The sequence below is a fragment of the Syngnathus scovelli genome, chromosome 15 (genome assembly GCF_024217435.2).
Source record: "Syngnathus scovelli strain Florida chromosome 15, RoL_Ssco_1.2, whole genome shotgun sequence".
In the NCBI taxonomy this organism is placed as follows: Eukaryota; Metazoa; Chordata; class Actinopteri; order Syngnathiformes; family Syngnathidae; genus Syngnathus; species Syngnathus scovelli.
Window position 1 is genome coordinate 6,956,187 of NC_090861.1, and position 27,785 is coordinate 6,983,971.

A 27,785-nucleotide genomic window follows, 5' to 3' on the forward strand; every position below is an offset into this window, starting at 1 on the left:
ATTGAAACTAGCCAAGTTCAAATTGCACGCAACTAATTCATGGACAAACGGATGGATAAAGTTACATCATGTTCATACCCAATTCTTCAAGCTGTTCAAATATAAACTTTCAATAGTTAATTTTTGTAAGTTTATGTTAAAAATCCTTTCCTTTAAACACTTACTCCACCTAATTATAGTACTTCAAACCTGTGAGAATAATTGGAAAACCAACTTAAGATGGAGGAACTAACTTTTGAAGTACTGCCTTGTCCAGTTGCTCCTCCTCTCCATGATGCAATAATGAATGAGCAGTCAATCCCTCGGCTGTCATATAACTGTCCAAGAGAGAGAGAGGGGGGGTCCAGGACCCCCATCGCCCTTCAGAAACCTTTCAGGAACATTTCCCCAGGAAGTCACCAGGAGAACCGTGAAGCCTGATTCTCTGTCAGGGTGGTGCTCTTAATGCCTCAGCAGAATGGCCGAAGGTGCAGATGGAGAGGAAGAGATTCAGTTCTTGCGGACAGTAAGCGATGCTGTTTGCTTTTTCTTCGTTAAAGACTTTTAAAAAAAACAAAAGTTAGTCTCTCTGACAGCCATTTATAGATTAGAGATTTGTTGGGTGCTGTTGAATGCCTACACAAGATTCAGATTGGCAACAACAGTTGGCTTTGTTTACAGGCATTGTTATCTATTTATATCCATTTCGATATGTGATATTGCACTGGTTTAAGACTGAGAAGAAACCATTATCACACAAACAAAGTGTGTAAAATAATAGGCTGAGGCTTGTTTTTTCAGTTCATCAGATGGTTTTATGTATGTTGGCCTTTTATAGCCCACGACCCTTAGGTTTCCCACCACTGATTTTATAGAAACAATTATTTGAATCACACCCATAATTTATTATGGAACAAATTAACTAGACTTACAATATACATAGGTGTTTTTTTTACACAGTAGTCTTATCATGTCAAAAAGTGCCGACTATTTTATTCAAAGAATAAATTGGAATAACGTTCCAGTTGCTATTGTTATGCATGACTGAGGTGAAGTATGCTAACAATGCTTCATAAAGTTTGCGTCAGTTGCTGCCCGGGGTCTATATATACTGTGTGAGGATTAGCAGCTTCAAAGTCAGCACCTGCTTACTTCAGTCCTTGTGGGAATTGGGCTGCTGATGTTATTAGAGCCATGTTCACTATTACACGCTTGTTGCATATAATACTTACTCTAGCTGATTTTCAGTCCTGAAGTGTCGTATTATGCATAAATGCATAAACAGCCGTCCTTCTGTCTGGAGGTCAGACTATCTGGCATCCTTCAGCGGCATATTTTTACACACATTAATTTTGAGATACGTCATAGAAACTTGACACGTCCATCTGTTATTTACTATGTCAGCGCGACAGAACTGTTTGTAGACTGTTGTGCCAGCACTGTAGACCTGTTAGTTTCATTGATAGTTATTGTAAATCTAATAATTAGCATATTTTTCTAAACTTACCTGATTAATCCTAAAGGTAGAAATTTACTCAGTCTCTTGTTGCCAGGATGATTGCACTCCTTGATAATCAGTTGGGATGCACGAAGACCACATTTTTTTCAAATAAAGTCAAATCAAGTTTATTTGTATAGCAGCGAGCCCTTAATCACATAAAGAGTCTCAAAGAGTTTCCGATGTTGACAAATATCAACAGCGTCCCCTGATCTAAACCCGGCAACAAGGAAGGGCGAACAAAAACTTAAAAGACCCATTTAAGTAAAAAAAAAAAAAAGAAACGTTTAGAAGAGACCACAGATGCAGGAATGGAAAATCTACCTTCGCTCTTTACTTCAAGTCCGCCTTCAATACAAAATCAAATGAAATATATTACATAATGATTTAACGGAGTAAACACTAGACCTGTGCGAATCTTGTTAGTAAAATGATATTTGCAGCACTTCTCCCTGGCGTGCATCCTAGCTAAAGAAATTCAGAGTGCAAATTCCATCATGTGAGGAAGCCAAACTAATTGGATTATTTGGAGCGGGGCAATGTGGGACACTCTTTCCAGTCAAATCTGAAATATCTGGTGCTTTCCAAAAGCAGACGCGTGAACAGCAGGTGCAGCGGCTTGAAATAGAGGGCTTATATGAGAGGGGGAGCGACCAAATTCATGGAGCCAGTGATCTGAGGCCAATGCTGTAACAATAAAATCTGTCATGTGTTTTAACAGAAGCTAAAATAAAATGATGACCGGAAGAATATCTTCAAAACGGTCTTGTCTGACACCCAGCCCAAAAGCAATTTATTTACTTGACATCATCTTTGTAGGATGATCATGTGGTTCTGCAAAGCACAGCCTCCATCCTGAAAGAGCAGATCAAGCTCTGCCTTTCATGCGAAGGATTTGGGAATCGTCTGTGTTTCCTGGAGACTACATCCAACGCTCAGGTTGTGTGCAGCTGACTTTTTACCCAAAAGTATTTCTTTGTTTGTATAGTTAAAGTGATGGTTTGTTGCGTTTCAGAATGTACCACCCGATTTGGCCATCTGCTGCTTCATACTGGAGCAGTCATTATCTGTACGAGCGCTGCAGGAGATGCTGTCCAACACCTCTGTGGATGAGGTCTCCATTCTTTTACATGGTCTTAATAAGAATTGCTGACTGACAAGATCTAACTTTTTCATTTCATTTTTGTATTTCCCCACCCATAGGCTGTTGATTTGGATAAATGGGTAAGTTTAGTTACAATTTTCCTCTCATCCTCTCTGCTTTGGTTCAAGAGGTTGCAATTTTTTTTCCCAAGTCGTCACAAGGTGGAGGTCATCGAACTCTGCTGTACGGACATGCCATCCTCTTGAAGCACACTCACTCCAACATGGTGAGCACATCTCGACTAATGCTTCACAATTAGCATCACTTTCTGTCTGTCAATCTCCATTTTTAATTCACCTCTTCTTTTTCCAAAGTACTTGAGCTGCTTGACGACGTCACGCTCTCTCACAGACAAGCTGGCGTTTGATGTGGGCTTGCAGGAGGACTCCACAGGTGGGTGTAGTCTCCATTTTAGATCTTGAAGCTGTTGGCTTCCGTCAGTCTCGAGAGACTATGGATTATGTGCCTTGGTGGTCATTGGTTGCTGGACCTGCAGTTCCTTCTGTGACTAAAGAGTCCAATTCTGGAGCCGCATGCCCTGTTGCAGATGTCACAGCTAAAGGCAGTAGAGTTTCGGGGTAGCTGAGCATCTCTTCTGTGTCTTTGAGCCCTTTTCTCTTCCATTTTCTTCTCTCTGTTCTCTTCCATTTTCTTGATGACTGATTTGGTAACGGCTTTCCACCCTGAGCGATCTGCGGCCAGTGTCTCAAATTGTGCTGGTGCGATGTTGCCCTCCTTCAAGCTCCGTTTACAAACATCTTTGAAGCGGAGAAGTGGTCTTCCGAGTGGTCTAGAACCAGAGGCGAGCTCACCATACAATATGTCTTTGGGAAGTCGACCATCTTGCATACGGGATACATGGCCAATCCACCGCAGACGTCTGTTTGTAAGGATGGCAAACATGCTGGAAATTCCTGCTCTGGTCAAGACCTCTTTGTTGGAAACGTGATCCTGCCATGAGATGTTGAGGATTCTCCTTAGACAGCGCTGGTGAAAACTGTTCAACTTGCGTTCCTGATGACTATACAGCGTCCAGCTCTCGCTCCCATACAGAAGTGTATTCAGCACGCAGGCCTGATACACTGAGATCTTGGTTTTGATGGTGAGCGAGCTATTTTCCCACACCCTCTTTACTAGGCGGGCTAGCACCGATGAGGCCTTGCCGATTCTGACATTGATCTCTTTGACGAGGCTGAGACTGTTAGAGATGTTGGAGCTAAGGTAGGTGAAATCTTCGACCACATCGAGGCAACAGTCGACAATTGAGATGTGAGGGGTAGAGCTGACACCTTGGGCTAAGATGTTCGTCTTCTTTATGCTGATTGTCAGACCGAACTCTCTACAAGCATGGGCGAAGGCATTTATAAGGTCTTGGAGGCCGGCTTCGGTATGTGATGTCAGTGCCGCATCATTCGCGAACAGCATTTCACGAATGAGAACTTTGCGCACGCGTGTTTTTGTTCGAAGGCGGGTAAGGTTAAATAGGCTGCCATCACTTCGGGTGTGCAGGTACACTCCTTCTTCGGATGTCTCGAAGGCATATCGTAGCAATAGTGAAAAAAAGATGCCAAAGAGAGTTGGGGCAAGGACGCAGCCTTGCTTTACCCCACTTGTAATTGGGAAGGGTTCAGATTTTAATCCATTGCACTGTACAGTACCTTTCATATCCTTGTGAAAGGAGACAATGTCTCAGCAATTTAGGAGGACAGCCAATTCTGTGCAGGAGTGTGAACAGACCCGTTCTACTGACCAGATCAAAGGCTTTCGTTAGGTCTATGAAGGCAGTTCTCTTCTCTTGCAGTTGCCTTAATGAGAAGATCATGTCGATGGTGGATCTCCCTGTTCTAAAGCCACACTGGGATTCTGGATAAATCCGTTCAGCCAGTGGATAGAGTCTGTTTAATATAACTCGGGCAAATGTCTTTCCCACGACAGAGTTGTTGCAAACACTTCTATCGCCTTTGTTCTTGTATAGTGTGATGATCTTGGCATCTCTCATGTCTTGAGGCACGTTTCCTTCATCCCAGCACTGTAAGAGTAGCTTGTGGAGATGCACGAGGAGGCTGGTTTGTTTGGCTGCTTTGATGACCTCTGGGGGGATGCCGTCATTTCCTGGGACTTTACCGCTGGATAGGGAATCGACAGCCTTATACAGCTCCTGAATAGTGGGCGGTTCATCAAGCTCTTCCATGACAGGTAGTGGTGTTATGCCTTCCACAGCATTTACCGTGACTTCAGTTTCCCTCGTTAAAAGCTCTTGGTAATGCTCAGCCCATCTCTCCATTTGTTTGGTTTGATCTGTAATGATTGAACCAGTGCTTGACTTCAGAGGGGCAGTTTTGGTGACAGTGGGGCCGAATGCTATTTTCATCCCATCATACATTGCCCGGATATTGCCACAATCAGCAGAAGTTTGGATATTCTGGCATATACTCTGCCAGTATTTATTTGCGCACTGCCTGGCAGTCTTGAAGCAACCTGTCTATTAATTGTGATGTGACAGGAGAGGCCTGCTGGTGGACCATCCATCCGGCCTCCAAGCAAAGATCAGAAGGCGAGAAGGTCCGAGTGGGAGATGACCTCATTCTTGTCAGTGTTTCTTCAGAGCGTTATCTGGTAAATACAAATTACATCTACTTGCTCTGTTGCTTTGTCAAATTCCTAACTGACATCTCTTTGCAGCATCTGTCCTATGCCAGCGGTGACTTGATGGTCGATGCTTCCTTCATGCAAACCTTGTGGACGATGACACCTGTGATGTCGGGTTGTGAACTCGCTGAAGGTCCACTTATCTCTATTTATTTTTTTAATCTAAAAACCTACTTGCCCTCCTTCAGCTGTGTGACACTTCTGCAGGTTTTCTGACCGGAGGATACGTGCTCAGGCTTTTTCACGGTCACATGGATGAGTGTTTGGCAATCCCAGCGGCTGACCAAGGGGATGACCAGCGCAGGTGAGCAAAAACTCTTAAATTGAATTTCTATCCGGACATAAAATGCCTGATATGGTTTTGTTTGTCTTTTTTAAGAGTTGCTCACTATGAAGGAGGAGCTGTATGCAGTCATGCTCGTTCCTTGTGGCGACTCGAGCCACTTCGTATCGCGTGAGTCTCCTGAAAATTGCAAGCTTGCACATTGAGTGGCTTTACAGTTTGTCTTTTCATGTGCTTTTTGGAACGTTAGGTGGAGTGGGGGTCATATTAAATGGGGCCAGTCATTCAGAATTCGTCACATCACAACAGGAAGGTACCTTCTCCTGGATGAGGAAAAGGGCCTTCTATTGGTAGACCCTGAGAAGGCCAATTCAAAAATGGCAGCCTTCTGCTTCAGAATTTCCAAAGTAAGTGAAAAAGTGAATTCTTTGTGACTTTGATGAGGAGATCACTCTATATGTGAACCACAGGAAAAAATCGAAGTGGCACAGAAGCGGGATGTGGAAGGAATGGGCATTCCAGAGATTAAGTATGGAGAGTCCATGTGCTTTGTACAACATGCCTCTTCTGGTCTCTGGCTCACATACGCAGCTGTTGATGCTAAATCTGCCCGTTTAGGTCCCCTGAAGAGAAAGGTATTCCACATTGCACAATATGTCTGTTTGAATACATATCATTCCAAGATTGCATTTTATTTTTCAATTCATAGGCCATCCTCCATAAAGAAGGTCACATGGATGACGCCCTGACAGTTGCACGCTCTCAAACCGAAGAGTCTCAAGCTGCTAGAATGATTTACAGCACTACAGGCCTCTTCAACCAATTCATCAAGTAGCATTTCACACGCTCTTCTCTAAGATGTCCGTCTTTTGCTTCTGCTTAACCTCTCTCTGTTGTCCATATAACTCCAGAGGTCTCGATGCATTGAATGGGAAAAATAAATCAGCAAACCCGCCTCATCTGCCAATGGATACGGTGGTGCTCTCACTTCAAGACTTGATCTTTTACTTCCGCCCACCGGAAGAAGAGCTGGAGCATGAGGATAAACAGTTCAAGCTTCGTTCCCTCAAGAACAGACAAAACCTATTTCAAGAGGAGGTTTGTCTTCTTCCTCTTTGACTACTTAAGTCAAGACCTCTTCTAATTTAGTCCTTGTTATTCTTGACAGGGGATGATCACGCTCGTTCTGGACTGCGTTGATAGGTTGAATGTCTACAACACAGCTGCTCACTTCTCAGAATATGCTGGAGAAGAAGCTGCAGAGTCATGGAAGGAGATAGTAAATTTACTGTACGAGTTGCTAGGTATGACCTTCTGGGGAGTTGTCCTGCCTTTGTACATCCTCTGTTTACCTTTATGGTACATTAGCAATGTTTTTTCTTTCCAAAGCATCTCTCATCCGAGGAAATCGTTCAAACTGTGCGCTGTTTTGCGATAACCTCGACTGGCTGGTCAGTAAATTGGATCGTTTGGAGGCGTCTTCAGGTACTTGAAACACATTTCAATGTATTTTTCTTTTGTTTTTAGTTTTTCTTTTCATTTTTGTTCATTTATTTATCTATTTTTTTATTATTTTTTAAAAAAATGTTATTTATTTATTTTATTTTTAGTATTAGTATTAAACATTGCCTATAGTGTCATTGTTAAAACTTTTCTCATTATAGGAATCTTGGAGGTGTTGTATTGTGTTCTAATTGAGAGCCCGGAGGTGTTGAACATAATCCAGGAAAATCACATCAAGTCCATCATCTCTTTGCTGGACAAGCACGGACGCAATCACAAGGTCTGTAGCATGTAAGGTTATGTTTTAAGCGTGTTGGAAAAAAATTTGCTGTATAGGTGGTATCAAGATGCAAGGCGGCTCCAGAACATTCTTCTTGTCTTTCCGTTATCAAGGTCTTGGATGTGCTCTGCTCTCTATGTGTGTGCAACGGTGTGGCCGTGAGGTCAAACCAGAACTTAATAACAGAGAATCTGCTCCCCGGTCGTGACCTTTTACTTCAAACCAACATTATTAATTATGTCACCAGGTAGGTCATTTTATAAGCCCAGTTGTCAGTAAAATGAATGTGAAGATTAAATCTGTTACTTGTTTTGTGACCTTCTTCCAGCATGAGACCCAACATTTTCCTTGGAACATGTGAAGGGTCCACACAGTATAAAAAGTGGTACTTTGAGGTGATGGTGGACCATGTGGAACCCTTCCTCACAGCTCAGCCGTATCACCTTCGTGTGGGATGGGCACTGACCGAGGGGTTTAGTCCATACCCTGGTGGAGGGGAGGGCTGGGGGGCCAACGGTGTTGGGGATGATCTCTACTCATATGGTTTTGATGGACTTCATCTTTGGTCAGGTAGAGTAAATATAGTATTGTCACTTGAGCAGTGTGAGTTTGCACACTTTTAAAGCCTTTTTTTGTTGTCAGGACGTGTTCCGCGTCATGTTGCCACACCTAATCAGCACATTCTAGCCGCAGAAGATGTAATCAGCTGCTGTTTGGACCTGACCGTACCCAGTATTTCCTTCCGAATCAATGGTCATCCTGTCCAGGGCATGTTTGAGAACTTCAATCTGGACGGCCTCTTCTTCCCTGTTGTCAGCTTCTCCGCAGGCGTGAAGTACTGGACACTATCAATTCTGACAAGTTGACTGTTGTTCTTACAGGGCTAAAATTTTCCTCCTAAATTGCAAGGTTCCGATTTCTTCTTGGAGGGCGTCATGGTGATTTTAAGTTCCTCCCACCACCGGGCTATGCTCCTTGTTACGAGGCCGTGCTGCCCAGGGATCGTTTGCGGATTGAGCACATTAAGGAGTACAAGCACGACTTTGATGGTGTGCGTAACCTGTTGGGTCCAACACAGTCGCTGTCCCACACAGCTTTCACTCCTTGTCCTGTGGACACTATACAGGTAAAGGCTGTTTTTATTCATCTTCATCTTCTGCCACACTCCTGAAGCGAACATGAAAACTTGATGAGAATTTCACTTGCATGTGTTTTGCAAATCTTTCCAGATTGTACTTCCTCCCCATTTGGAACGTATTCGTGAGAAGCTAGCAGAGAATAGTCACGAGTTGTGGGCTGTAACTCGCATTGAGCAAGGGTGGACCTATGGATCAGTGAGTTCCTGTACTTAAAGTCATATGAAAATGTTTATTTATGGAACACCTCTTCTAATGACCCTTCTGCTACCATTTCAATGGATCAATCAAGTTTCGCGATGACAACAAGAAGCTCCACCCATGCCTGGTTGATTTCCAGGGTCTTCCCGAACCGGAGAAAAATTACAATTTAGCAATGTCTGGAGAGACTCTAAAGTAAGTCAGGGATTTAGTTGAGTAATAATCATAAAAAAATCTCTAACTTCCCGTACAATTCTTTTCAAAGGACTTTGCTGGCATTGGGGTGTCATGTAGGAATGGGTGATGAGAAAGCAGAGGAAAATCTGAAAAGGACCAAGCTTCCAAAGACGTGAGCTGGTCTTTGTTTGTGAATGATTCTAGCTCTCCCAAATAAGCTTTTCATGACTGTCTTTAAATGACAACATTTTTCCTTAGTTACATGCAGAGCAATGGATATAAACCCGCACCTCTGGACCTCAATCATGTCAAGCTGACTCCTAATCAGAACACTCTGGTTGAGAGACTGGCAGAAAACGGACACAACGTGTGGGCCAGAGACCGCGTTCGCCAAGGCTGGACTTATAGTATTGTGCAGGTACTTTTCAGCAGCCAGAAAATGGTTTTTATATTGCATATATTTTTAGATTGTAAACATAAAACAACTTTGTGAATCCAATTGTTTTCCTGAACAGGATATCATGAACAAACGCAATCCCCGTCTGGTCCCTTACAATTTACTGGATGAAAAGACCAAAAAGACCAACCGAGATACGGTTTGCGCTGCAGTTCGAACCCTAATCGGATATGGATACAACATTGAACCACCTGACCAAGAGTGCAGTATGTTCGTGTAATAAGTCTGAAAGAAGATGATTTCCACCAGGATTAGGTTTTGTTGAAAAGTTCTTGAATTGTGTTCATGCAGGTGGACCTGGAGCAGGCAGCACTCGTGGAGATAAGATCAGAGTGTTCAGAGCAGAGAAGTCTTACGGGGTTACACAGGGCAAGTGGTACTTTGAATTTGAGGCTGTGACGGTCGGAGAGATGAGGGTGGGCTGGGCCCGACCCAGCGTTCGAGCCGACACTGAACTTGGAGCAGATGAATTGGCTTACGTCTTCAATGGCTTCAAGGTGGGAGCGAGGAATTCTTCCCAAGCGGTAGTGAGAGAAAACCTAAATAAACTGCTTTCATTTTCAGGCCCAACGATGGCACGTGGGAAATGAGTCATTTGGCCGACAGTGGCAATCTGGCGACGTGGTGGGTTGCATGATTGATCTCACCGAGATGAACATCATGTTCACACTCAATGGAGAGATGTTGATCAGCGACTCGGGCTCAGAGATGGCCTTTAAGGATATTGATATCGGAGAAGGTAAGCAGAATAACAAATCACTTCGACAAACCAAACATACTATCGCGGTAAATCCTCACTATACCTTACCTTCCATTTAATTGACATATTTTCTGTGGAACATCCATAGGCTTCATACCTGTATGCAGTCTTGGCTTGTCCCAGGTGGGCCGGATCAACTTGGGTCAGAACGTCAGCAGCCTCCGCTACTTTACCATCTGCGGACTGCAGGAGGGATTCGAACCTTTCGCTATCAACATGAAAAGAGACATCACCATGTGGTTTAGCAAGAGCCTCCCTCAGTACATTCCTGTCCCAACTGATCATCCTCACATTGAGGTCTTTTCTCAGCCTTAGTTTTCCTATCATAAATGTTCGCATGGTTATTTATTGTCATTGTCTGTATTCTAGGTGTCTCGTGGTGATGGCACCGTAGAAACTGCTCCTTGTCTCAAGGTGACCCACAAGACATTTGGATCCCAGAATGCCAACACAGATTTGCTGTTCTTAAGGCTCAGCATGCCTGTGGAATTCCACGAGACTTTCAAAGTCCCCGCAGGGACCACGCTCCTCACTCGCACCCTCACAATCCCTGAAGACGAGGTGGTAGAGGTGGACCCGGATTCTGACTTTGAAATACTCAAGAAGTCAGCCAGCCGTAAAGAGCAGGAGGAAGAGAAGAAAGAACCCTCAGTGCCTAAGGAGATACCTGGCATAAAAAATGGCGAGAATGAAAAGGACGCCTCAACTGAGAAGAGCAAGAAAAAGGGGTTTGTGTTCTCTTATGGCTTTTTTTTTTTTTTTGAGGGATGTTCCAACTTGTCCTCTATTGTAATCACACTTGTTATTTCTGACAGATTCCTTTTCAAGGCCAAGAAGGCTGCATTAATAACCCCACCACCTGTTGTTCCCGCCATGCCCCGCTTAGTAGAAGACGTAGTGCCAGATGACAGGGATGACATGGACATCATCCTCAACACCACCACAGTATGAAATCCTTTCCACAATCCATTGCCAGTTTTCAAGAGATCCTGCCAATAATTGACTTGAAACTCCTCTCTTCATTAGTACTACTATTCCGTGCGAGTGTTTGCGGGCCAGGAACCAAGTTGTGTGTGGGTGGGTTGGATCACGCCTGACTATCACCAATATGATCCTCATTTTGATCTCAACAAAGTCAGGAACGTAACCGTCACTGTGGGTGACGATAAAGGCAACATCCATGATAGGTATGTCACAAGCATGACAACGTTCGCTTGCCAGTCTTCATTTCTTTCGACGTTCTCACCGTAGTATCAAACGAAGTAACTGCTACATGGTGTGGGGAGGCGAGTTCAGCAGCTCCCAGCAAACCCGAGTCAGCCAGGAAGACTTTGTGATTGGCTGCCTGATTGATTTGGACACGGGACTCATGACCTTTACTGCTAATGGGAAAGAGATCAACACCTTCTACCAGGTTCAAGAACATTCAGTCAATTGTGCTTTTCTGTGGAAAGGCATTATTTTAACAGTGTCATGTGTTTCAGGTGGAACCCAACACGAAACTATTCCCAGCAGTCTTTGTCTCACCTTCTAGTCAGAATATGATTCAAATTGAGCTTGGTAAACTTAAGGTAAGCTTTAAAGTCATAAAACTACCCTCATTTTTTTTTCTCTCCAATGCATTATTTTTTTCAACAGAACATTATGCCCATCTCGGCCGCCATGTTCCGGAGTGAACGCAAGAACCCGGTGCCCCAGTGCCCTCCCAGACTGGATGTCCAAATGCTCACCCCAGTCATCTGGAGCCGCATGCCCAACCACTTCCTGTCTCCAGAGACAGGACGCATTAGTGAGAGACTGGGCTGGCTTGTTCAGTGTCAGGAGCCACTCACCATGATGGCCCTCCATATTCCAGAAGAAAACAGGTCAGTGTCATTTTGCTCCATGTAGAGGAAATTTTAATACAACTGCGCAAAATTAGTTTCTGTTAAATTATTCTCTAGGTGCATTGACATCCTGGAGCTGTCGGAACGCATGGACCTGCTCAAGTTCCACTACCACACTCTGAAGTTGTACGGCTCAGTGTGTGCCCTTGGGAACAACCGCGTGGCTCATGCTTTGTGCAGCCATGTGGATGAATCCCAACTTTTCTACGCCATAGAGAACACTTACCTACCTGGACCAATGAGAAGCGGCTTCTATGACCTTCTCATTAGCATGCACCTCGAGTCTGCAAAGAGGAACCGGCTGGGAACCAACAAGGAATTCATAGTTCCCATGTCAGATGAAACACGCAGTATCACCTTGTACTCTGACAAGTCACACGCTTTACCCGGCGTTGGATTGACCACGTGCCTGCGGCCCAAACTCCATTTTTCCTCTACTGGGTTTGTTGGAACAGATCCAGACATCTACACGCTGAGTCCAGCAGTTCCCTTGCAGGTGCTTAAGACCAAAGCACTAACCATGCTGATTGAGGCTGTGCAAGACGGAGGACAAGCTATGAGAGACCCTGTAGGGGGCAGTGTTGAGTTCCACTTTGTTCCAATCCTGAAGCTCATCAGTACCCTCCTCATCATGGGCGTGTTTGACGATGAAGACGTCACCCATATTCTGAAGATGATCGAGCCAACGGTCTTCAGTGGCAAGAAGCCGGAGGAACCTGTTGAGGAACTTGTTAAAGTGAAGGAAGAGAAGGAACCTAAAGCACAGAAAGTTCAAGTGGAGAAAGATGAGGAGCAGCAAGATGTCATGGAAGAAGAAGAGGAGGAGGAGGAGGAGGAGGAGGAGTTTGATGATGATGGCCTTGGAGAAGAAGAGGAGGAAGAAGAACTGGAGCTGGTAGAATCCATCATGCCACATGAAGAAATAGCTGATGAGACTGAGCCAGTAAATGGAGAGAAAGGAGCAGAAGAAACAGAGAAAGAGATCAAGTCTTGTGAAGCCGGGGGTGAGGCTAAAGCGGAGCATTTAGATCAAGGGCTGTTCCAGATGAAGCTACCAGAATCTGTCAAATTACAGGTAGCTTTCATTTCCTCTAAATGATTGCGATACACCAACTTCATTTAAAAATTACTACCAACTTCTCCCTTCTTCAGATGTGCACTCTCCTGCAATATTTCTGCGATTGCGAACTTCGACACAGGGTAGAAGCCATCATTGCATTTTCAGACAAGCTCGTGAGCCAGATCCAGTCCAACCAGAGGCAGCGGTACAATGAACTCATGTTGGCCTTCACCATGAGTGCAGCCGAGACAGCACGCAAGACCCGTGAATTCCGCTCGCCACCACAAGAGCAGGTACTCGGAGTATTCTGGAGTTTGGCTCTTCACATAAACAACATCATTGCGTATGTCTTCGCTATGCACCTTCTAGGTCAACATGCTCATGAACTTCAAGAATTGTGCTGAAGATGAAGATTGCCCAGTTCCAGATGAAGTCCGCGAGGCTTTGCAAGCATTTCACAATGTTTTGTTGGGACATTGCGGTTAGTTCTGCGCTATCCAGCACACCCACAGACTCTCAACCATCTAAATTGCGTATATTTCTACGTCAGGTGTTCATATTGAGGAAGAGGAACAAGAAGAAGTCGTGGATTATTCAGTGCGTGGACGACTGCTTCGTTTATTGGAAAGGGTAAAGAAGATACGTCAGAAGAAGGTAGAAGAAGAGCCAGAGCCAGAGGAAGATAAAAAACCAAGTGAGCCTCCTCAGATGTTTCCCACACAAAAATAACAATGACAACAATAGCCATTATTAGCGATATTATGATTGTTAAAAATAACAATATACTGTATCGCTCACTTCGTCCTAGGCACGCTGCAAGAACTCATTTCGCATTCCACGATCCACTGGGCCCAAGAGTCCTTTATCCAGAACCCGGAGCTTGTTCGTATGATGTTCAGCCTCCTCCACAGACAGTATGACGGATTGGGGGAGCTCGTGCGTGCCCTTCCCAAGGCCTACACCATCAATGCAGTTTCCATTCAGGACACTATGGATCTGCTCGAATGCTTAGGGCAGATACGTTCGCTGCTTATTGTCCAGATGGGTCCAGAAGAGGAAAGACTCATGATTCAAAGCATTGGGTATGTTTTTATCCCTCACACATGCTCATTTCTTGATTTACATATGAATTTTCCTCCATAGGAATATTATGAGCAACAAAGTTTTCTATCAGCATCCAAACTTGATGAGAGCTCTGGGTATGCATGAAACTGTCATGGAAGTCATGGTTAATGTACTGGGCGGTGGAGACTCTAAGGTACTTTTTAAAATATACTCCAACCAATCACAGGCTTGAATATGCACCTAAATTGTTTCCCATGTCCGCAGGAGATCAGATTCCCTCGAGTGGTGACAAACTGCTGTCGCTTTCTGTGCTATTTCTGTCGCATCAGTCGTCAGAACCAGCGCTCTATGTTTGATCATCTCAGCTATCTGCTGCAGAACAGCGGCATCGGCCTCGGTGATTGAATTTGTTTGTGATTTGTGTGTGTCATGTGTTATGAAGCCGTGTCTCATACGTTGTTGTGTAGGAATGCGTGGCTCCACCCCTTTGGATGTAGCGGCAGCCTCCTGTATTGACAACAATGAGCTAGCATTGGCCCTGCAGGAACAAGACCTCGAGATGGTGAAAGGCAACACACTTTCAAAAAAGATACAAGAAGTAGTACTTGAGTGGAGTGATGTCTTTCCAGGTGGTAAAGTATCTGGCTGGATGTGGGCTACAGAGCTGTCCAATACTCCTCTCCAAGGGATACCCTGACATTGGCTGGAATCCATGTGGTGGAGAGAAATACCTTGATTTTCTTCGTTTTGCCGTATTTGTAAATGGTCTGTTTTGTATTTTTGCCTTAGTTCGTTTACACTACGTGGTGTTTTCAACTATTTGGTTTCCCCAGGAGAGAGTGTGGAGGAGAATGCCAACGTCGTGGTGCGCCTGCTCATCCGTAGGCCTGAATGCTTTGGTCCAGCCCTCAGAGGGGAGGGTGGGAATGGACTCCTGTCTGCCATTGAAGAGGCCATCAAAATATCAGAGGATCCTGCAAGGGATGGACCCAGTGTTAAGAAAGACAGACGCTTTCCCATGTAAGATACTAAGCACCACTGGTGGTACTGAACGAAGAAAATAAAATGTGCACGTGACCTCCAATGTAAACCGTTGTAGGTTTGGTGGCGAGGAGCAGCATGAAGAGAATAAGGTGCACCTGGGAAACGCTGTCATGTCATTCTACTCGGCACTTATTGACTTGTTGGGTCGGTGTGCCCCTGAAATGCATGTAAGCTCTTTACTTGACTTATCAAACAAGTTGTAAGGGAAACTTTTTGTGAAGAAGCCAATTTTTGTCTGCTGCAGCTGATCCAGGCTGGAAAGGGTGAGGCTCTGAGGATCCGAGCCATACTTAGGTCTCTGGTCCCGCTTGAGGATTTGGTTGGAGTTATCAGCCTTCCGGTTCAGATTCCTTCTTTTGGCAAAGGTAACCAATTATTTTTTGTTTTGCCAGCTATGTCCTTGTAATGCGTCATTTCTCTTGTTTAGACAACAGCATCGTTGAACCAAAGATGTCAGCCAGTTTTGTGCCAGATCATAAAGCTCCCATGGTTCTGTTCCTGGACAGAGTGTACGGTATTGATAATCAGGATTTCTTGCTCCACGTGTTGGAGGTGGGCTTCTTGCCTGACATGAGGGCCGCCGCTTCTCTCGACACGGTGATGTTTAAGGACACGGTGCTGCTTGGCCTTTTGATAAGCATGTCATTTAATGTTGGCTTTTGTTTCCTCTAGGCTGCCTTCAGTACTACTGAGATGGCATTAGCTTTGAATCGCTACCTGTGCTCTGCTGTGCTGCCACTCATCACCAAATGCGCCCCGCTATTTGCTGGCAGCGATCACCGAGCCATTATGATTGATTCCATGTTGCACACAATCTACCGGCTGTCTCGCGGACGAGCCTTCACAAAGGCCCAACGAGATATTATCGAGGAATGCCTTATGGCTTTGTGCAAGTATGAAGACCCTCCTAACAATTTTTTTTTTTTTTTTTTTTAGTTTGATCGTTGATATTTTTGTTTGGTCCTTGACTGCAGGCATCTTCGGCCATCCATGCTTCAGCATCTGCTACGACGGCTGGTTTTTGATGTTCCCATTTTAAATGAGTATGCCAAAATGCCACTCAAAGTAAGTGGACATGTTAAGGGTTTTAGAAAAATAATTAAACGCATCATCTTGACATGCTTTTGATTTTTTGTGATTGCTGAGAATGAATTAGTCAGAAATCTGAATTTTTTTTTCGTCTCCGTGTGCAGTTGTTGACCAACCACTATGAGCGTTGCTGGAAGTATTACTGCCTCCCTAATGGCTGGGCCAACTTTGGAGTTGCATCAGAGGAAGAGCTGCACCTGACCCGCAAGCTTTTTTGGGGCATATTTGAGTCCCTCGCACACAAGGTACCACTTTGATAAATATAAACCAAACGTGCTTAAGAACACTAATGACTTGTCGTCATGAACAGAAATTTGATGCGGAGATTTTCAAAATCTCAATGCCATGCATCTGCGCCATCGCTGGTGCCATTCCTCCGGACTACGTAGACGCTAGCTATTCTTCTAAGACTGAAAAGAAGGCTTCAGTGGATGCAGAGGGAAACTTTGATCCAAAACCAGTGGAGACTACAAAGTGAGCTGATTGTTGTTTATTTTTCCTATTTTCCTCCATTATGCCTTTTAAATAATCTCTTTAAAATTGAGCTAAACCTCAATTTATCATCTATTTTAAACAGCACAATCATCCCCGAAAGATTGGACGCCTTTATCAACAGATATGCTGAATATACCCATGACAAATGGGCCTTTGAAAAAGTAAGTTGTTTTTTTTCCCTCTTTCTAATAACGAGCAGTCTATTGACTCACAATTTGCCTCTGTGTTCTAGATCCAAAATAATTGGTCTTACGGTGAGGTCATGGATGAAAATGCGAAATCTCACCCTATGCTTAGACCATACAAGACCTTCTCAGAAAAAGTAAGTGTGTAAAATGTGAAATGTATTTGACATGTTTCTGACAATGATGACCCTCCGGTTTGCAGGATAAGGAGATCTACCGCTGGCCTATCAAAGAGTCAGTCAAAGCAATGCTCGCTTGGGAGTGGACCATAGACAAAGCCAGAGAGGAGGAGGAGACTGAGAAGAAGAAAGCAGCATCACGGAAAATTTCACAAACGGCTCAGGTACGTAGTAGCACAATGCTGCTTGTCGCACCTATTTTTTAGAATATGTGACAATTATGCCCTCTCAAGGCAACCTACGACCCAAGTCATGGTTACAGTCCACAACCCATCGACATCACTCACATGGCTCTCTCAAGAGACCTCCAGGTATGGACTAAAATCATCTTAACTTTAAAGCAATCATGAAGTTTTAATTAAAAAAAAAAAAATCTGTTTAGTCTATGGCTGAGCAGTTGGCGGAAAATTACCATAACACTTGGGGCAGGAAGAAAAAAATGGAGCTTCAATCTAAAGGTAAGACACAGTGAGAGGATGCTTTTTATTTATTTTTTTTGGTTTTCTTTAAGGGACTGAGTTCTGTTTTTTTTTTTTGTTTTTTTTTTTGGCAGGCGGTGGAACACATCCTCTTCTGGTGCCATATGACACCCTGACGGCAAAAGAGAAGGCGAGAGATCGAGAGAAAGCTTATGAGCTACTTAAGTTCCTACAATTGAATGGATATGCTGTCACAAGGTACATGCAGATTTGATTTATGTATTATTAAAAATATTTGGTCTTGCCCAGGCAGAACATATTCAAACAAGGCAACCATGACTAGAATCCAATATTTTTCACAGAACAATGAAAACAAAGCTTTTTTTTTTTTTTTTGCTGATGCCAATTTATTTCTCTTCAGGGGCCTGAAGGATATGGAATCTGACATTTCATCCATTGAGAAAAGATTTGCTTACGGCTTCCTGCAAAAACTGTTAAAGTGGATGGAAATCGCCCAGGAGTTTATTGCTCACCTCGGTAACTTGAAAATCATTGAGAAAATATTCTCTAACCTAATAATTCAATGTGCTTTACAGAGGCGGTAGTGAGCAGTGGACGAGTGGAAAAGTCCCCCCATGAACAGGAAATTAAATTCTTTGCAAAGGTGTGAACAATCGTCATCTAGGGTCGACAATATTTTCGATTTGTCTTAATAGCCTTGCGTCACTATTTCAGATCCTGATGCCTCTGATCAACCAGTATTTCAAAAACCACTGCCTCTACTTTTTATCCACACCTGCTAAAGTCCTGGGCAGTGGTGGCCATTCATCCAACAAAGAGAAGGAGATGATTGCAAGGTGACGTGTCTCCTACACGCCTTCTATTAATTTCCACGCTTTCCCTGTTTTTGCATTGTTCTTTCTTTTTCTTCTTCCCTTTCATTCGTATCCTTCCTTGCTTTCCTCCTCCTCCTCAGTATCTTCTGTAAAATGTCCGCTCTGGTGAGACACAGAGTTTCTCTTTTTGGTAAGCTGAGAGTTTGCCCCCAGAAAACTTGAAATCGTGATGCAAAAGTCAATTTATTTCTACTTGTGTGCAGGAACGGACGCATCGGCCATTGTTAACTGTCTTCACATTCTGGCCCGGTCATTGGATGCAAGGTTAAGTGAATTTATAAACATGCCCTCAGTAGATATTATTTGTTGTTCTTCTTGTTAACAATTTTTGTTTGATTTAGGACTGTCATGAAGTCCGGCCCTGAGATTGTGAAAGCGGGGTTGCGGTCATTTTTTGAGAGCGCTGCTGATGATATTGAGAAGATGGTGGAAAACCTTAAACTGGGCAAAGTATCAAAAGGCAATCAGGTAATGAACCCATGCACCAAACCAAACAAAATATTGGATGTCAGATTCTAGCTTTTCCGTCTACTCTGGTGTGTTTTCTTTTTAGCAAGTGAAAGGCGTGTCCCAGAACATTAACTACACAACCATTGCCCTGCTTCCAGTCCTCACTTCCCTGTTTGATCACATCGCCCAGCATCTCTTTGGAGATGATGTCATGTGTGAGTTGTTTTCTGTCTTTCACATTTTATTTTTCATTTTATTTTCTTCTTACACCTTTATTGTTACATCATTGCCATCTGTTTTGGCACACAGTGGATGACCTGCAGATGTCATGCTATCGCATCATGTGTAGCATCTACTCCCTCGGGACGGTCAAAAATCCGCACGTTGAGAGGTAACGGCAGAACTGCACAAAGGACGATTGGACCTCGGAGGACTTTACAGAAGCTAGTTGTTTATATTTACAGACAGAGGCCAGCTCTTGGAGAATGTTTGGCTCACTTGGCAGCAGCTATGCCGGTGGCCTACTTGGAGCCGCATCTAAATGAGTTCAACGCTTTCTCTGTGTACACCACAAAAACCCCCAGAGAAAGAGCCAGTGAGTTTGCTCAACTGGATATGTTTCATCATCCAAAATAACAAATTGACATATTTCTTTGAATCCTTCTCCCATTAATTCAAAAGTTTTGGGCCTCCCTAATGAAGTCCAGGAGCTTTGTCCAGATATCCCAGAGCTAGATTCTCTTCTGAAGGAGATCGGGGACTTGGCGGAGTCGGGCGCTCGGTATACGGAGATGCCTCACGTGATTGAAATCACCTTACCCATGCTGTGCAACTACCTGCCTCGTTGGTGGGAACGAGGGCTGGAGAACTTCCCTGAGATGGAGGGCCAGCTCTGCACCGCAGTTACCTCAGAACACCTCAATCAGTTGCTGGGCAGCATCATGAAAATCGTGGTCAACAATCTGGGGATTGATGAAGCCTCCTGGATGAAGAGGTTGGCTGGTGAGTCACTTTTTTAAATTCTACTGATTGGCAATATAAACAATCATGTGGAATTTAATTATTCGATGAGTGTATACTAATTTCTTGAGGTGACACCCTTTCCAGTGTTTTCACAGCCCATCGTGAGTCGGGCCAAACCAGAGATGCTCAAATCCCATTTCATCCCAACCATGGAGAAGCTAAAAAAACGCACGTCCAAGGTGGTGGCCGAGGAAGACCATCTGCGAATGGAGGGCAAATCAGAAGGTGACGAGGAAGACGGCACCATACGGGACGAGTTTGCCGTCCTCTGCCGAGACCTTTATGCGCTGTACCCGCTCCTTATCCGCTATGTGGACAACAACAGGTACGCACTTAGGAAGTATCGATCCAGATCGGAACCAAGTCTTCTTGGGATTTTCGGCTCACTCTTGAAGAGAGGCTTGAAGTATTATCTTCTGTCGCAGAGCAAGATGGCTTACCTGCCCGGACCCAGATGCCGAGGAACTCTTCCGCATGGTCGGAGAGGTCTTCATATTCTGGTCGAAATCTCACGTGGGTGCAGTACACACTTTTTGATATCAAAAGCCGTTTGTATCAATGTGTTATTGAAATTTCTTTAATGCTGCTGCAGAACTTCAAGCGGGAAGAGCAGAACTTTGTGGTGATGAATGAGATCAATAACATGTCATTCCTCACCGCTGACAGCAAGAGCAAAATGAGTAAGGTGAGTTGATGCAGAGCAACTTTTTGTCAGTGCAAGTGAGACAGATCCAGTTGTGCAATTTTTATTTATTTTTTTACCTCTAAAGGTTTGATTTCAAATAGCTATTTGGCAGCAAAAGCAGTTATGTTAACAATATTCTCTCTTTGGTTGTCCCTTTTGTCCTCATCTGTTGGGTTGCGGCTGGGTTTTCCAGGGCGGGGACTCAGAGGTTAGACCTTGTTCCTGCACGACCGCTGTGCTGACCGCATGGCACCTCACTTTGGGGGCGCTTTTCATCAACCTCCCCAGCACACTGGCACATTGGATCCACACACTGTGTTATAACAAATACACTCTCATGCACATTGATATGGATTAGAGTATTGATACACACACACTTAGCAGTTTAAGTTGAAGTTTCTCTTCAAACATAATGGCGCCATAATGTGTTCCAATACTTTTGTTAATATAGTGTAGAAGTATATATATATATATATGTATGTGCACATATAGAGTAACATCTACATTTCATAGGACAAGGCCTGACATGTCGTGGCCCCTTTTTTCAGCACAGGCAGCTGTGTCTACTTTGTCAGCTGAGATTTTGTCATTGCTATAAATACAGATTTGATTTTAATAGTACACATGCAGCGGAACATCCTTCGCAAGGCTAGCTCAGGTTTGGTTGCATTTAAAACCATCTCCATCTTGCCAAGGTAAACAAAACACACTATCCATTCCGTTTTCTCAGCTCGTAAGACACGAAGGATCACACCGGACATCAGGGCAGAGCCTTGCCCAGTCCTGCCAGTGTGCGAGGGGGGGGAGTCCGGGGGCGCTTGATGAAAGTACTCAGCTGTAGACTTGGGCTCATGGCACTGAACTTTGCACTAAGCCCACGCTGGCAGTGAGAGCACAGTGCCATCATGCTGTCAGTTTGCTCTCTGTTAATCATAGTCCACTTGGAATCTTGTAGAATGTCTCGTTTCCTTTCCTAGCTGGCAGGTTGACCTGTAGCTTGTGTACTGCTGCTTTCTACCACTAGAAGATGATAGTAGACTTGTCTTGGAGGGGTTGTCAAGGACATACAAAAAAATGAATTGGGTTTGTAACTGAACAGCATTTCAATTGTGTGTGTGAACTAATCTTAAATTCTGTCCTTGACGGCCCTTCTTACTTCTCTGTGCTGTTTCTTCTCTCCTACCTGGAAAAGCCATGAAGCCTCATGGTTTATTTTCCTTCAAAATACTCAAGTATGTAAAACCCACTAACTCATCTGAGGCTTAACATGACCTATCAGTAGCTAAAGCTTTGGGGTTGCCATGTTAGAATGTGCTCCAAATGGCCATGATTTTAACCAATACATTAATTCACACTTAATGTCTAAATTTTTTACCCGGAACGCTTTGCAGCCTGTTCCCATAACGTATGACAACTTAATCATTCATATAAATATGTCAAGCCCTGTCAAAAATTCTGCCTTTACAAGAATAGTCTAGTTTTGGTTTGATTGACACTGTCAAGAATTGTATTGTTTCCAAAAGTGCACTGTTCCTTCATTAGGTACAAAAGTAACGCAAAGTATGAGAAAGTCTTCTCATAAAACAATTTCTTAATATAGTTTGAAACAAAGATGATGGTAGATGTACCGTAGTTTTAAACTCAATTATAATTGGGCACCATTAAGGCTTTAGAATTCAAATTCCAAAATGTTTCTTTACACATTAGCAAATATTTATTTACTCATTGTTATTTAGCTCCAGCATGACTAAAATAAATCAGTAAAATTGCTGTTCATGCTAGTTAACGTCCAATACATAACCCAATAAAATCATATTTTCTCCCCTCCCATGAATGAAGAGCATTCATCCAAAGGTCTGAACATGACAACAGGAAAGGAGTGCAGGAGGCAAGCACGGGGACCAGCTCTGTCCTATTAACAGTCTGCAACTAATTCATTAATTTCATTGTGTTTTGATCTGAAGCGGCTAACGTTTAATAGCTTCACTTCTTCCATATGAATCATCTTGCTCAAGATTTGAAGAATGGTTTTCACTGCACGCTTTCTCAATTCATTTGTATAAAACTCCTTTAATGCGCACACCAGCGAAACCCTCACGTTGCCCTCCATGCACACTTCCACCACACCCTCTACTTACCAGCTCAGAGAATTTTTTTTCTACACATTTACACCTTCATAGCTATTTCCAGGGTTCAAAATAAAGAAGATGCTGATCTTTGAACGCTATTCAGCAGGAGCGTGATTATCGCTCGGTCTTTGGTCAACTCTAGAGTTTTGGTTGCGGCACGTTATGAGATGCTGTGAATACTTGCTTGTGCTTTGTGTCAGGGCGGAGGCTCGGATGCCGAGCGTACCAAGAAGAAAAAACGTGGGGACCGCTACTCGGTGCAGACTTCGCTCATTGTGGCCGCTTTAAAGAAGATGCTCCCCATCGGTCTCAACATGTGCTCTCCTGCCGACCAGGAGCTCATCAGCTTGGCCAAGATTCGATATTCTTTGGTACTACAATAAGATATGATCACACAACCAGCTTTGAATAAAAACAAAGTGTTATGTTTTTTATTGCACAGAGAGATACTGATGAAGAAGTTCGAGAGTTCCTGCAGAATAATCTCCATCTGCAGGGGAAGGTCTCATCCCACGCATGTTTTAATGTTCAACACTCAAGGAGGTTTTCTAAATAGTGATGTCGCTGCGTGTAGGTGGACAATCCATCCATGCGCTGGCAGATGGCGCTTTATAAGGAAATGGCGGGAAAAGCAGAGGATGCTGATGCGGCAGAGAAAGTGGTCAAGAGGGTACAGGAGGTCTCCGCCGTCCTCTACCACCTCGAAGTGGTGAGCAATTTTTTCCTGGCGCTTATTTCCATGAGAACATCTGATTTGCTTCATGTCCACGTTTGTTTCTTCTATAGACGGAGCACCCGTTTAAATCCAAGAAGATGGTGTGGCATAAATTGTTGTCCAAGCAGAGACGCCGGGCTGTTGTAGCTTGCTTCAGGATGACGCCGTTATACAACATCCCAAGGTCTTCAAGTTTTGCTACCTCTGTGCAATCTGTGATTCAATCGCCACACCTCACGTGTTTTGTCATCGCAGGCACAGAGCTTCCAACATGTTCCTTGAGGGTTACAAGCGCAACTGGCTTCACACCGAAGGTTACGCATTTGAAGACAGAATGATAGATGACTTGTCTGTGAGTGCCAGCTCATTTTGACAGGATGTTTTTTTTTGTCCGTTTACTCAGCTGTCATCTCTGCGTTTCAGAAAGCAATGGAGCAAGAAGAAGGAGATGAAGAAGAGGAGAAAGAAACCAAGCCGGATCCCCTCCACCAACTTATTCTGCATTTCAGTCGCACGGCTCTCACCGAAAAGAGGTTTCAGCAGTGAAATGTGGTTCAAACATAGCAAAACATGCCAACACTTATTTTCTTCTGGTGTCTTCTCTTCTTTCAGTAAATTAGACACAGATCATCTTTATATGGCATATGCAGATATTATGGCAAAAGTGAGTCCTTAGAGAAGGTGATTTAAATAGCGTCGAATCCAATTGACTTTTTTTTCCTCCCTCTTTTTGTAGAGTTGCCATATTGGTGAGGAAGAAGAAGGAGGAGAGGAAATGATGGAAGAGTTTGAGGATGAGATGTCCTTTGAGGTGCGACAGTCAGAACTGGTAATGGGCGGCGAGGGGCTGGGGACCAGGAACACAACCGAGCGGTAGCTCTCGACGCATCGAGTGCTCTCATCTTCACGACGTCATTTCACCACCACCACCCTCTGCTCTCTCTCTCTCTCTCTCTCTCTCTCTCTCTCTCTCTCTCTCTCTCTCTCTCTCTCTCTCTCTCTCTCTCTCTCCCTCGTTTGTTTGTTGTACTTCATTCATTTTGATCTGCTTTTGTAGGAAATAATGACAAATCCACCAAGCCAGATGTTTGCACCTCAATTTAGTTTTCTTAGAATAACTCAGCAAAGCAAGACATTTTTTTATGAGCTATTCAATCTGGTTTGGGTCTAATTAGATATAATCCAATTGAATGTCAATTTAACACCAATCTAACGATACTTATGAAAATGATCTCATCTAAATGACACAATGTCAAATCAGCACTAGGAAGCAAAGTTTTTTGCTGGCTCATTCTTCTCTCTGTCGCTCTTGTCTTTTCCCCATGACTTCATGTAATGACCTCCACCTTCCTAACCTCCATCTTTGCTAACCGAATGCTGCTGATCAGCGTCTCCCCCCCCTTCCCCACTTACATAGCCTACTGACAGACTACAGTGCAGAAGCATTTGAAGAGCTAAAACATTCACGCACATAGTCAAGACGGGCGAGATCGTCGTCAGGTACGCGACGGATGGACGGAGGCGAAAAGCGAGTACAGCGTGACACATAGCGGGTAAAGCGCGATTAGGCATACGCGGGTGGCGGGAGGTTGGGTTGGTTGCCGTGCCATGCGGGGGAGCTTTAGGATGCTCCACCTTGATTTGTGATGTGGCTGAAGAGAGGAATGTCTCTTCTGATTCAGAGATATTCATTCAATGGCCATTTTTGATATTTCAATGACATTCTTCAGAATGCAAGTGGACCAAACCATTTTTTTAAATTCTATTCCCCCACCCACCCAGAAAAAATAATTCGAGCTTACCTGATTACTCCAAACAAAGGCACATCACTAAAAGCCAAGGAAATATCTCCGACACAGAGGGATTGCAACTCTTGTCGACGCTGTTGGGATAAAAAAAAGCTGCAAGCTTTGTGGCTGCCATTGCTGCCTGTAGTCTAACGCTTGCTCCAGCCAGCAAACGTGAACAAGTAGTGTTGTGACTCCACCACTAATCAAGTGAGCTGAGAGGTTGTGTGTGAAAGAATCAGAACAATATCTTGAACAGCCATTCTAATTTCTTTTCACCTAAATTTAGATTGCATAGGGGCTTGAATGAAAGAATGTGAGTTGTTGCAAGAATCTAAATGGATAGAATCAATTTAAACTCCTTGATTGATTATATGGAAATTTGAAGGCCCCGTTCCGAAACAATAAACTATTTCTATCCATTTGCATTCCAAATGTGCAATTCTTCCAAGTGGCACATATTCATCATGTTGTCGGCTACAGGAGAAAGAAATGGAGAAACAAAGACTGCTTTACCAGCAGTCCAGGCTTCACAATCGTGGTGCCGCAGAAATGGTCCTGCAGATGATCAGCGCCTGCAAAGGTGGACCTCTGCCCATCCCTTTCTTACCCAATGTTGATTCACAATGCTAAGCTCATGATTTGCTCATATAGGCGAGACAGGCCCGATGGTGTCCACAACCCTCAAATTGGGTATCTCCATTCTTAATGGTGGAAATAGTGAGGTTCAACGGGTAAGCTCTTCTTTACATTCAACATCACCTCATTGAATTCATTCAAATCTGCACTTTTTGTTGCTCGTTCTCAGAAAATGCTGGAGTACCTGCGAGATAAAAAAGACGTTGGCTTCTTTTTGAGTGTCCAAGCCTTGATGCAAACATGCAGGTTTGAATGCAAATCATTTTTCATCAGTGTGCAGATTGTAGGCATACTTTGCTCATATTGTCCACAGTGTCCTGGATCTGAATGCTTTTGAGAGGCAGAACAAAGCTGAGGGCCTGGGCATGGTCTCAGAGGAGGGCAGCAGTAAGTCTCCTTCTGCTCCTAATTGCATTTTTGTCAAAGAGGCAAATCTCCGTGAAGAATATACTGTCTAAAAAAATTGACAGCAAAATTATGCACCGTAGTGTTGTGTGGAGGGATGGATACAAATGTAGTACATACCCATGGCATGAGTCATGAAGAACAACTGGACTATCTAATGACATCTGATACAGCGTGTTTTTTTTTTGTTTTTTTTTAAAAAAAGGAAAATGTGCCTTTATAAAGCTAATATTCCGTTTTTTGTTGTAAGTGCTGGAGAATTATTATTATTTATTTTTTTTTTGCACAAAGTAAAAGTGTTTCTAATGGTATTTGATCATCTTTGGATGCCAAATTTAATATGAAATTTATCTGCAAAACTTCAAATCCATGATAAAAATTAAAGACAAAAAAGTCTCAATTTACTCATGTAATTTCCCAATGAGGCCGAATTCTGACTTACATAACATGCTTAGTCGCATAAAAAAAAAAAAAAAAAAAAAATATCCAGCAAGCATCTCAGTCGAAGCTCCATTCAAATGATGCACAAGTTTACACCGCAGGTTAAGCCCGTAATCATCTTACATCAATGCCGTGCACATGATTATTTTTTTTCATATAAGGACATTGCAAAATCTGTGCAACTCCATCAAACCATATTAAAAAACCAACACACATGGACATCATGTGGCATTCAATTTACCGAATCTTCGTTAATTGAATGATTTGTTACCTAACCTAAAAGAAAATATCATTAATACTTGAATAAGTGTTAATGAATTCAATATTTTTGGGGTTGTTTTGTCATAGTTTTTCTGCTAGTCCTCACCTGCAGTTGATTTCTCATCAAATCGTGGTATTTGATTTCAAAATGTCATGGGATTGTTGTTGATCTCCCTCCTCCTCATCTCCACATTGATCCTCTCTCCCTATCCCCACCATCACTGCCACCTCTCCCCTGTCCGTCCTTTCATGGTCCTCAGAGTTGAGCGCAGATCGGGGTAAATCATCGTTTCTCCATCGACCCCACCCCCCTCCCCCTTTCTCCCTCACACTGCATTAGAGATGATTGAATGGATGTCACTCATGTTTACACCTTGCACCCTTCTGTGTTCATACTAACATCTGGTTGAGTTTGTGTAGCATTTGTTCTGCGGGTGACACCTAACTACATCCTGGTACGGGTTCTCATGACAGCTTCGTAGGATTTTGTGCAGAACCAAAGCGGGCTTTTAAAGCTGGTGTACAAATGATCCGATTTTGCGATACAGTTTCTAAATGATGTCAACATTTCTTACAATTCAATGATATCAATGACAATTTCCTACCAAGTGAGAACTCGTTGCATCATGAGTAGCAATGTCGTTGACTTCACGTACACGTTGTCAATCACTTTTTTGGTTCAAACCACATTCTTAGCTTGCCGTACATTCCAGGCAAAGCTCAACTTCAAAATATCCTTTCTCTGATTTAGATGAGAAGGTCATGGCGGATGACGAGTTCACCTGTGACCTCTTCCGCTTCTTGCAGCTGCTCTGTGAAGGTCACAATAACGGTGAGCGTGGGAAATATCCCTTTGTTATTATTA

General features: G+C 43.5%; 1 protein-coding gene across 5 annotated transcripts in view; it reads left to right on the top strand.

Annotated features, from left to right (window-relative positions):
• Positions 1-4: 4 nt before the first annotated feature.
• Positions 5-27,785, top strand: part of LOC125981806 (ryanodine receptor 1) — a 35,479-nt gene continuing 7,698 nt past the window's right edge. Inside the window, exons 1-86 of one of the 5 annotated variants that reach the window (XM_049741798.2) lie at positions 5-505; positions 2,297-2,416; positions 2,493-2,591; positions 2,681-2,701; positions 2,773-2,847; positions 2,936-3,014; positions 5,125-5,237; positions 5,304-5,403; positions 5,478-5,574; positions 5,650-5,724; positions 5,804-5,960; positions 6,024-6,188; positions 6,263-6,384; positions 6,465-6,651; positions 6,722-6,857; positions 6,943-7,038; positions 7,218-7,336; positions 7,450-7,583; positions 7,665-7,906; positions 7,979-8,171; positions 8,246-8,462; positions 8,566-8,670; positions 8,765-8,868; positions 8,939-9,022; positions 9,109-9,268; positions 9,366-9,513; positions 9,599-9,804; positions 9,872-10,046; positions 10,156-10,364; positions 10,437-10,795; positions 10,883-11,012; positions 11,094-11,254; positions 11,319-11,481; positions 11,552-11,638; positions 11,706-11,932; positions 12,011-13,028; positions 13,106-13,306; positions 13,383-13,494; positions 13,564-13,707; positions 13,822-14,095; positions 14,157-14,271; positions 14,343-14,475; positions 14,546-14,640; positions 14,708-14,843; positions 14,912-15,098; positions 15,178-15,289; positions 15,367-15,487; positions 15,550-15,719; positions 15,795-16,015; positions 16,097-16,187; positions 16,316-16,456; positions 16,522-16,685; positions 16,789-16,867; positions 16,939-17,028; positions 17,094-17,234; positions 17,304-17,381; positions 17,453-17,528; positions 17,624-17,747; positions 17,911-18,026; positions 18,086-18,153; positions 18,225-18,346; positions 18,466-18,515; positions 18,589-18,649; positions 18,727-18,853; positions 18,939-19,050; positions 19,145-19,226; positions 19,300-19,430; positions 19,517-19,837; positions 19,943-20,183; positions 20,284-20,371; positions 20,451-20,543; positions 20,737-20,751; positions 22,873-23,043; positions 23,115-23,174; positions 23,247-23,381; positions 23,459-23,571; positions 23,643-23,739; positions 23,811-23,920; positions 24,000-24,051; positions 24,124-24,216; positions 25,658-25,757; positions 25,829-25,908; positions 25,983-26,059; positions 26,127-26,200; positions 27,181-27,198; positions 27,672-27,752. In XM_049741798.2, the coding sequence (XP_049597755.1) occupies positions 458-505; positions 2,297-2,416; positions 2,493-2,591; positions 2,681-2,701; positions 2,773-2,847; positions 2,936-3,014; positions 5,125-5,237; positions 5,304-5,403; positions 5,478-5,574; positions 5,650-5,724; positions 5,804-5,960; positions 6,024-6,188; positions 6,263-6,384; positions 6,465-6,651; positions 6,722-6,857; positions 6,943-7,038; positions 7,218-7,336; positions 7,450-7,583; positions 7,665-7,906; positions 7,979-8,171; positions 8,246-8,462; positions 8,566-8,670; positions 8,765-8,868; positions 8,939-9,022; positions 9,109-9,268; positions 9,366-9,513; positions 9,599-9,804; positions 9,872-10,046; positions 10,156-10,364; positions 10,437-10,795; positions 10,883-11,012; positions 11,094-11,254; positions 11,319-11,481; positions 11,552-11,638; positions 11,706-11,932; positions 12,011-13,028; positions 13,106-13,306; positions 13,383-13,494; positions 13,564-13,707; positions 13,822-14,095; positions 14,157-14,271; positions 14,343-14,475; positions 14,546-14,640; positions 14,708-14,843; positions 14,912-15,098; positions 15,178-15,289; positions 15,367-15,487; positions 15,550-15,719; positions 15,795-16,015; positions 16,097-16,187; positions 16,316-16,456; positions 16,522-16,685; positions 16,789-16,867; positions 16,939-17,028; positions 17,094-17,234; positions 17,304-17,381; positions 17,453-17,528; positions 17,624-17,747; positions 17,911-18,026; positions 18,086-18,153; positions 18,225-18,346; positions 18,466-18,515; positions 18,589-18,649; positions 18,727-18,853; positions 18,939-19,050; positions 19,145-19,226; positions 19,300-19,430; positions 19,517-19,837; positions 19,943-20,183; positions 20,284-20,371; positions 20,451-20,543; positions 20,737-20,751; positions 22,873-23,043; positions 23,115-23,174; positions 23,247-23,381; positions 23,459-23,571; positions 23,643-23,739; positions 23,811-23,920; positions 24,000-24,051; positions 24,124-24,216; positions 25,658-25,757; positions 25,829-25,908; positions 25,983-26,059; positions 26,127-26,200; positions 27,181-27,198; positions 27,672-27,752 (11,824 nt within the window). In that variant the 5' untranslated portion in view covers positions 5-457. The remainder of the gene's footprint in view (positions 506-2,296; positions 2,417-2,492; positions 2,592-2,680; positions 2,702-2,772; positions 2,848-2,935; positions 3,015-5,124; positions 5,238-5,303; positions 5,404-5,477; positions 5,575-5,649; positions 5,725-5,803; positions 5,961-6,023; positions 6,189-6,262; positions 6,385-6,464; positions 6,652-6,721; positions 6,858-6,942; positions 7,039-7,217; positions 7,337-7,449; positions 7,584-7,664; positions 7,907-7,978; positions 8,172-8,245; positions 8,463-8,565; positions 8,671-8,764; positions 8,869-8,938; positions 9,023-9,108; positions 9,269-9,365; positions 9,514-9,598; positions 9,805-9,871; positions 10,047-10,155; positions 10,365-10,436; positions 10,796-10,882; positions 11,013-11,093; positions 11,255-11,318; positions 11,482-11,551; positions 11,639-11,705; positions 11,933-12,010; positions 13,029-13,105; positions 13,307-13,382; positions 13,495-13,563; positions 13,708-13,821; positions 14,096-14,156; positions 14,272-14,342; positions 14,476-14,545; positions 14,641-14,707; positions 14,844-14,911; positions 15,099-15,177; positions 15,290-15,366; positions 15,488-15,549; positions 15,720-15,794; positions 16,016-16,096; positions 16,188-16,315; positions 16,457-16,521; positions 16,686-16,788; positions 16,868-16,938; positions 17,029-17,093; positions 17,235-17,303; positions 17,382-17,452; positions 17,529-17,623; positions 17,748-17,910; positions 18,027-18,085; positions 18,154-18,224; positions 18,347-18,465; positions 18,516-18,588; positions 18,650-18,726; positions 18,854-18,938; positions 19,051-19,144; positions 19,227-19,299; positions 19,431-19,516; positions 19,838-19,942; positions 20,184-20,283; positions 20,372-20,450; positions 20,544-20,736; positions 20,752-22,872; positions 23,044-23,114; positions 23,175-23,246; positions 23,382-23,458; positions 23,572-23,642; positions 23,740-23,810; positions 23,921-23,999; positions 24,052-24,123; positions 24,217-25,657; positions 25,758-25,828; positions 25,909-25,982; positions 26,060-26,126; positions 26,201-27,180; positions 27,199-27,671; positions 27,753-27,785) is intronic. The other 4 variants (XM_049741800.2, XM_049741801.2, XM_049741802.2 and 1 more) reach the window with 4 other exon arrangements.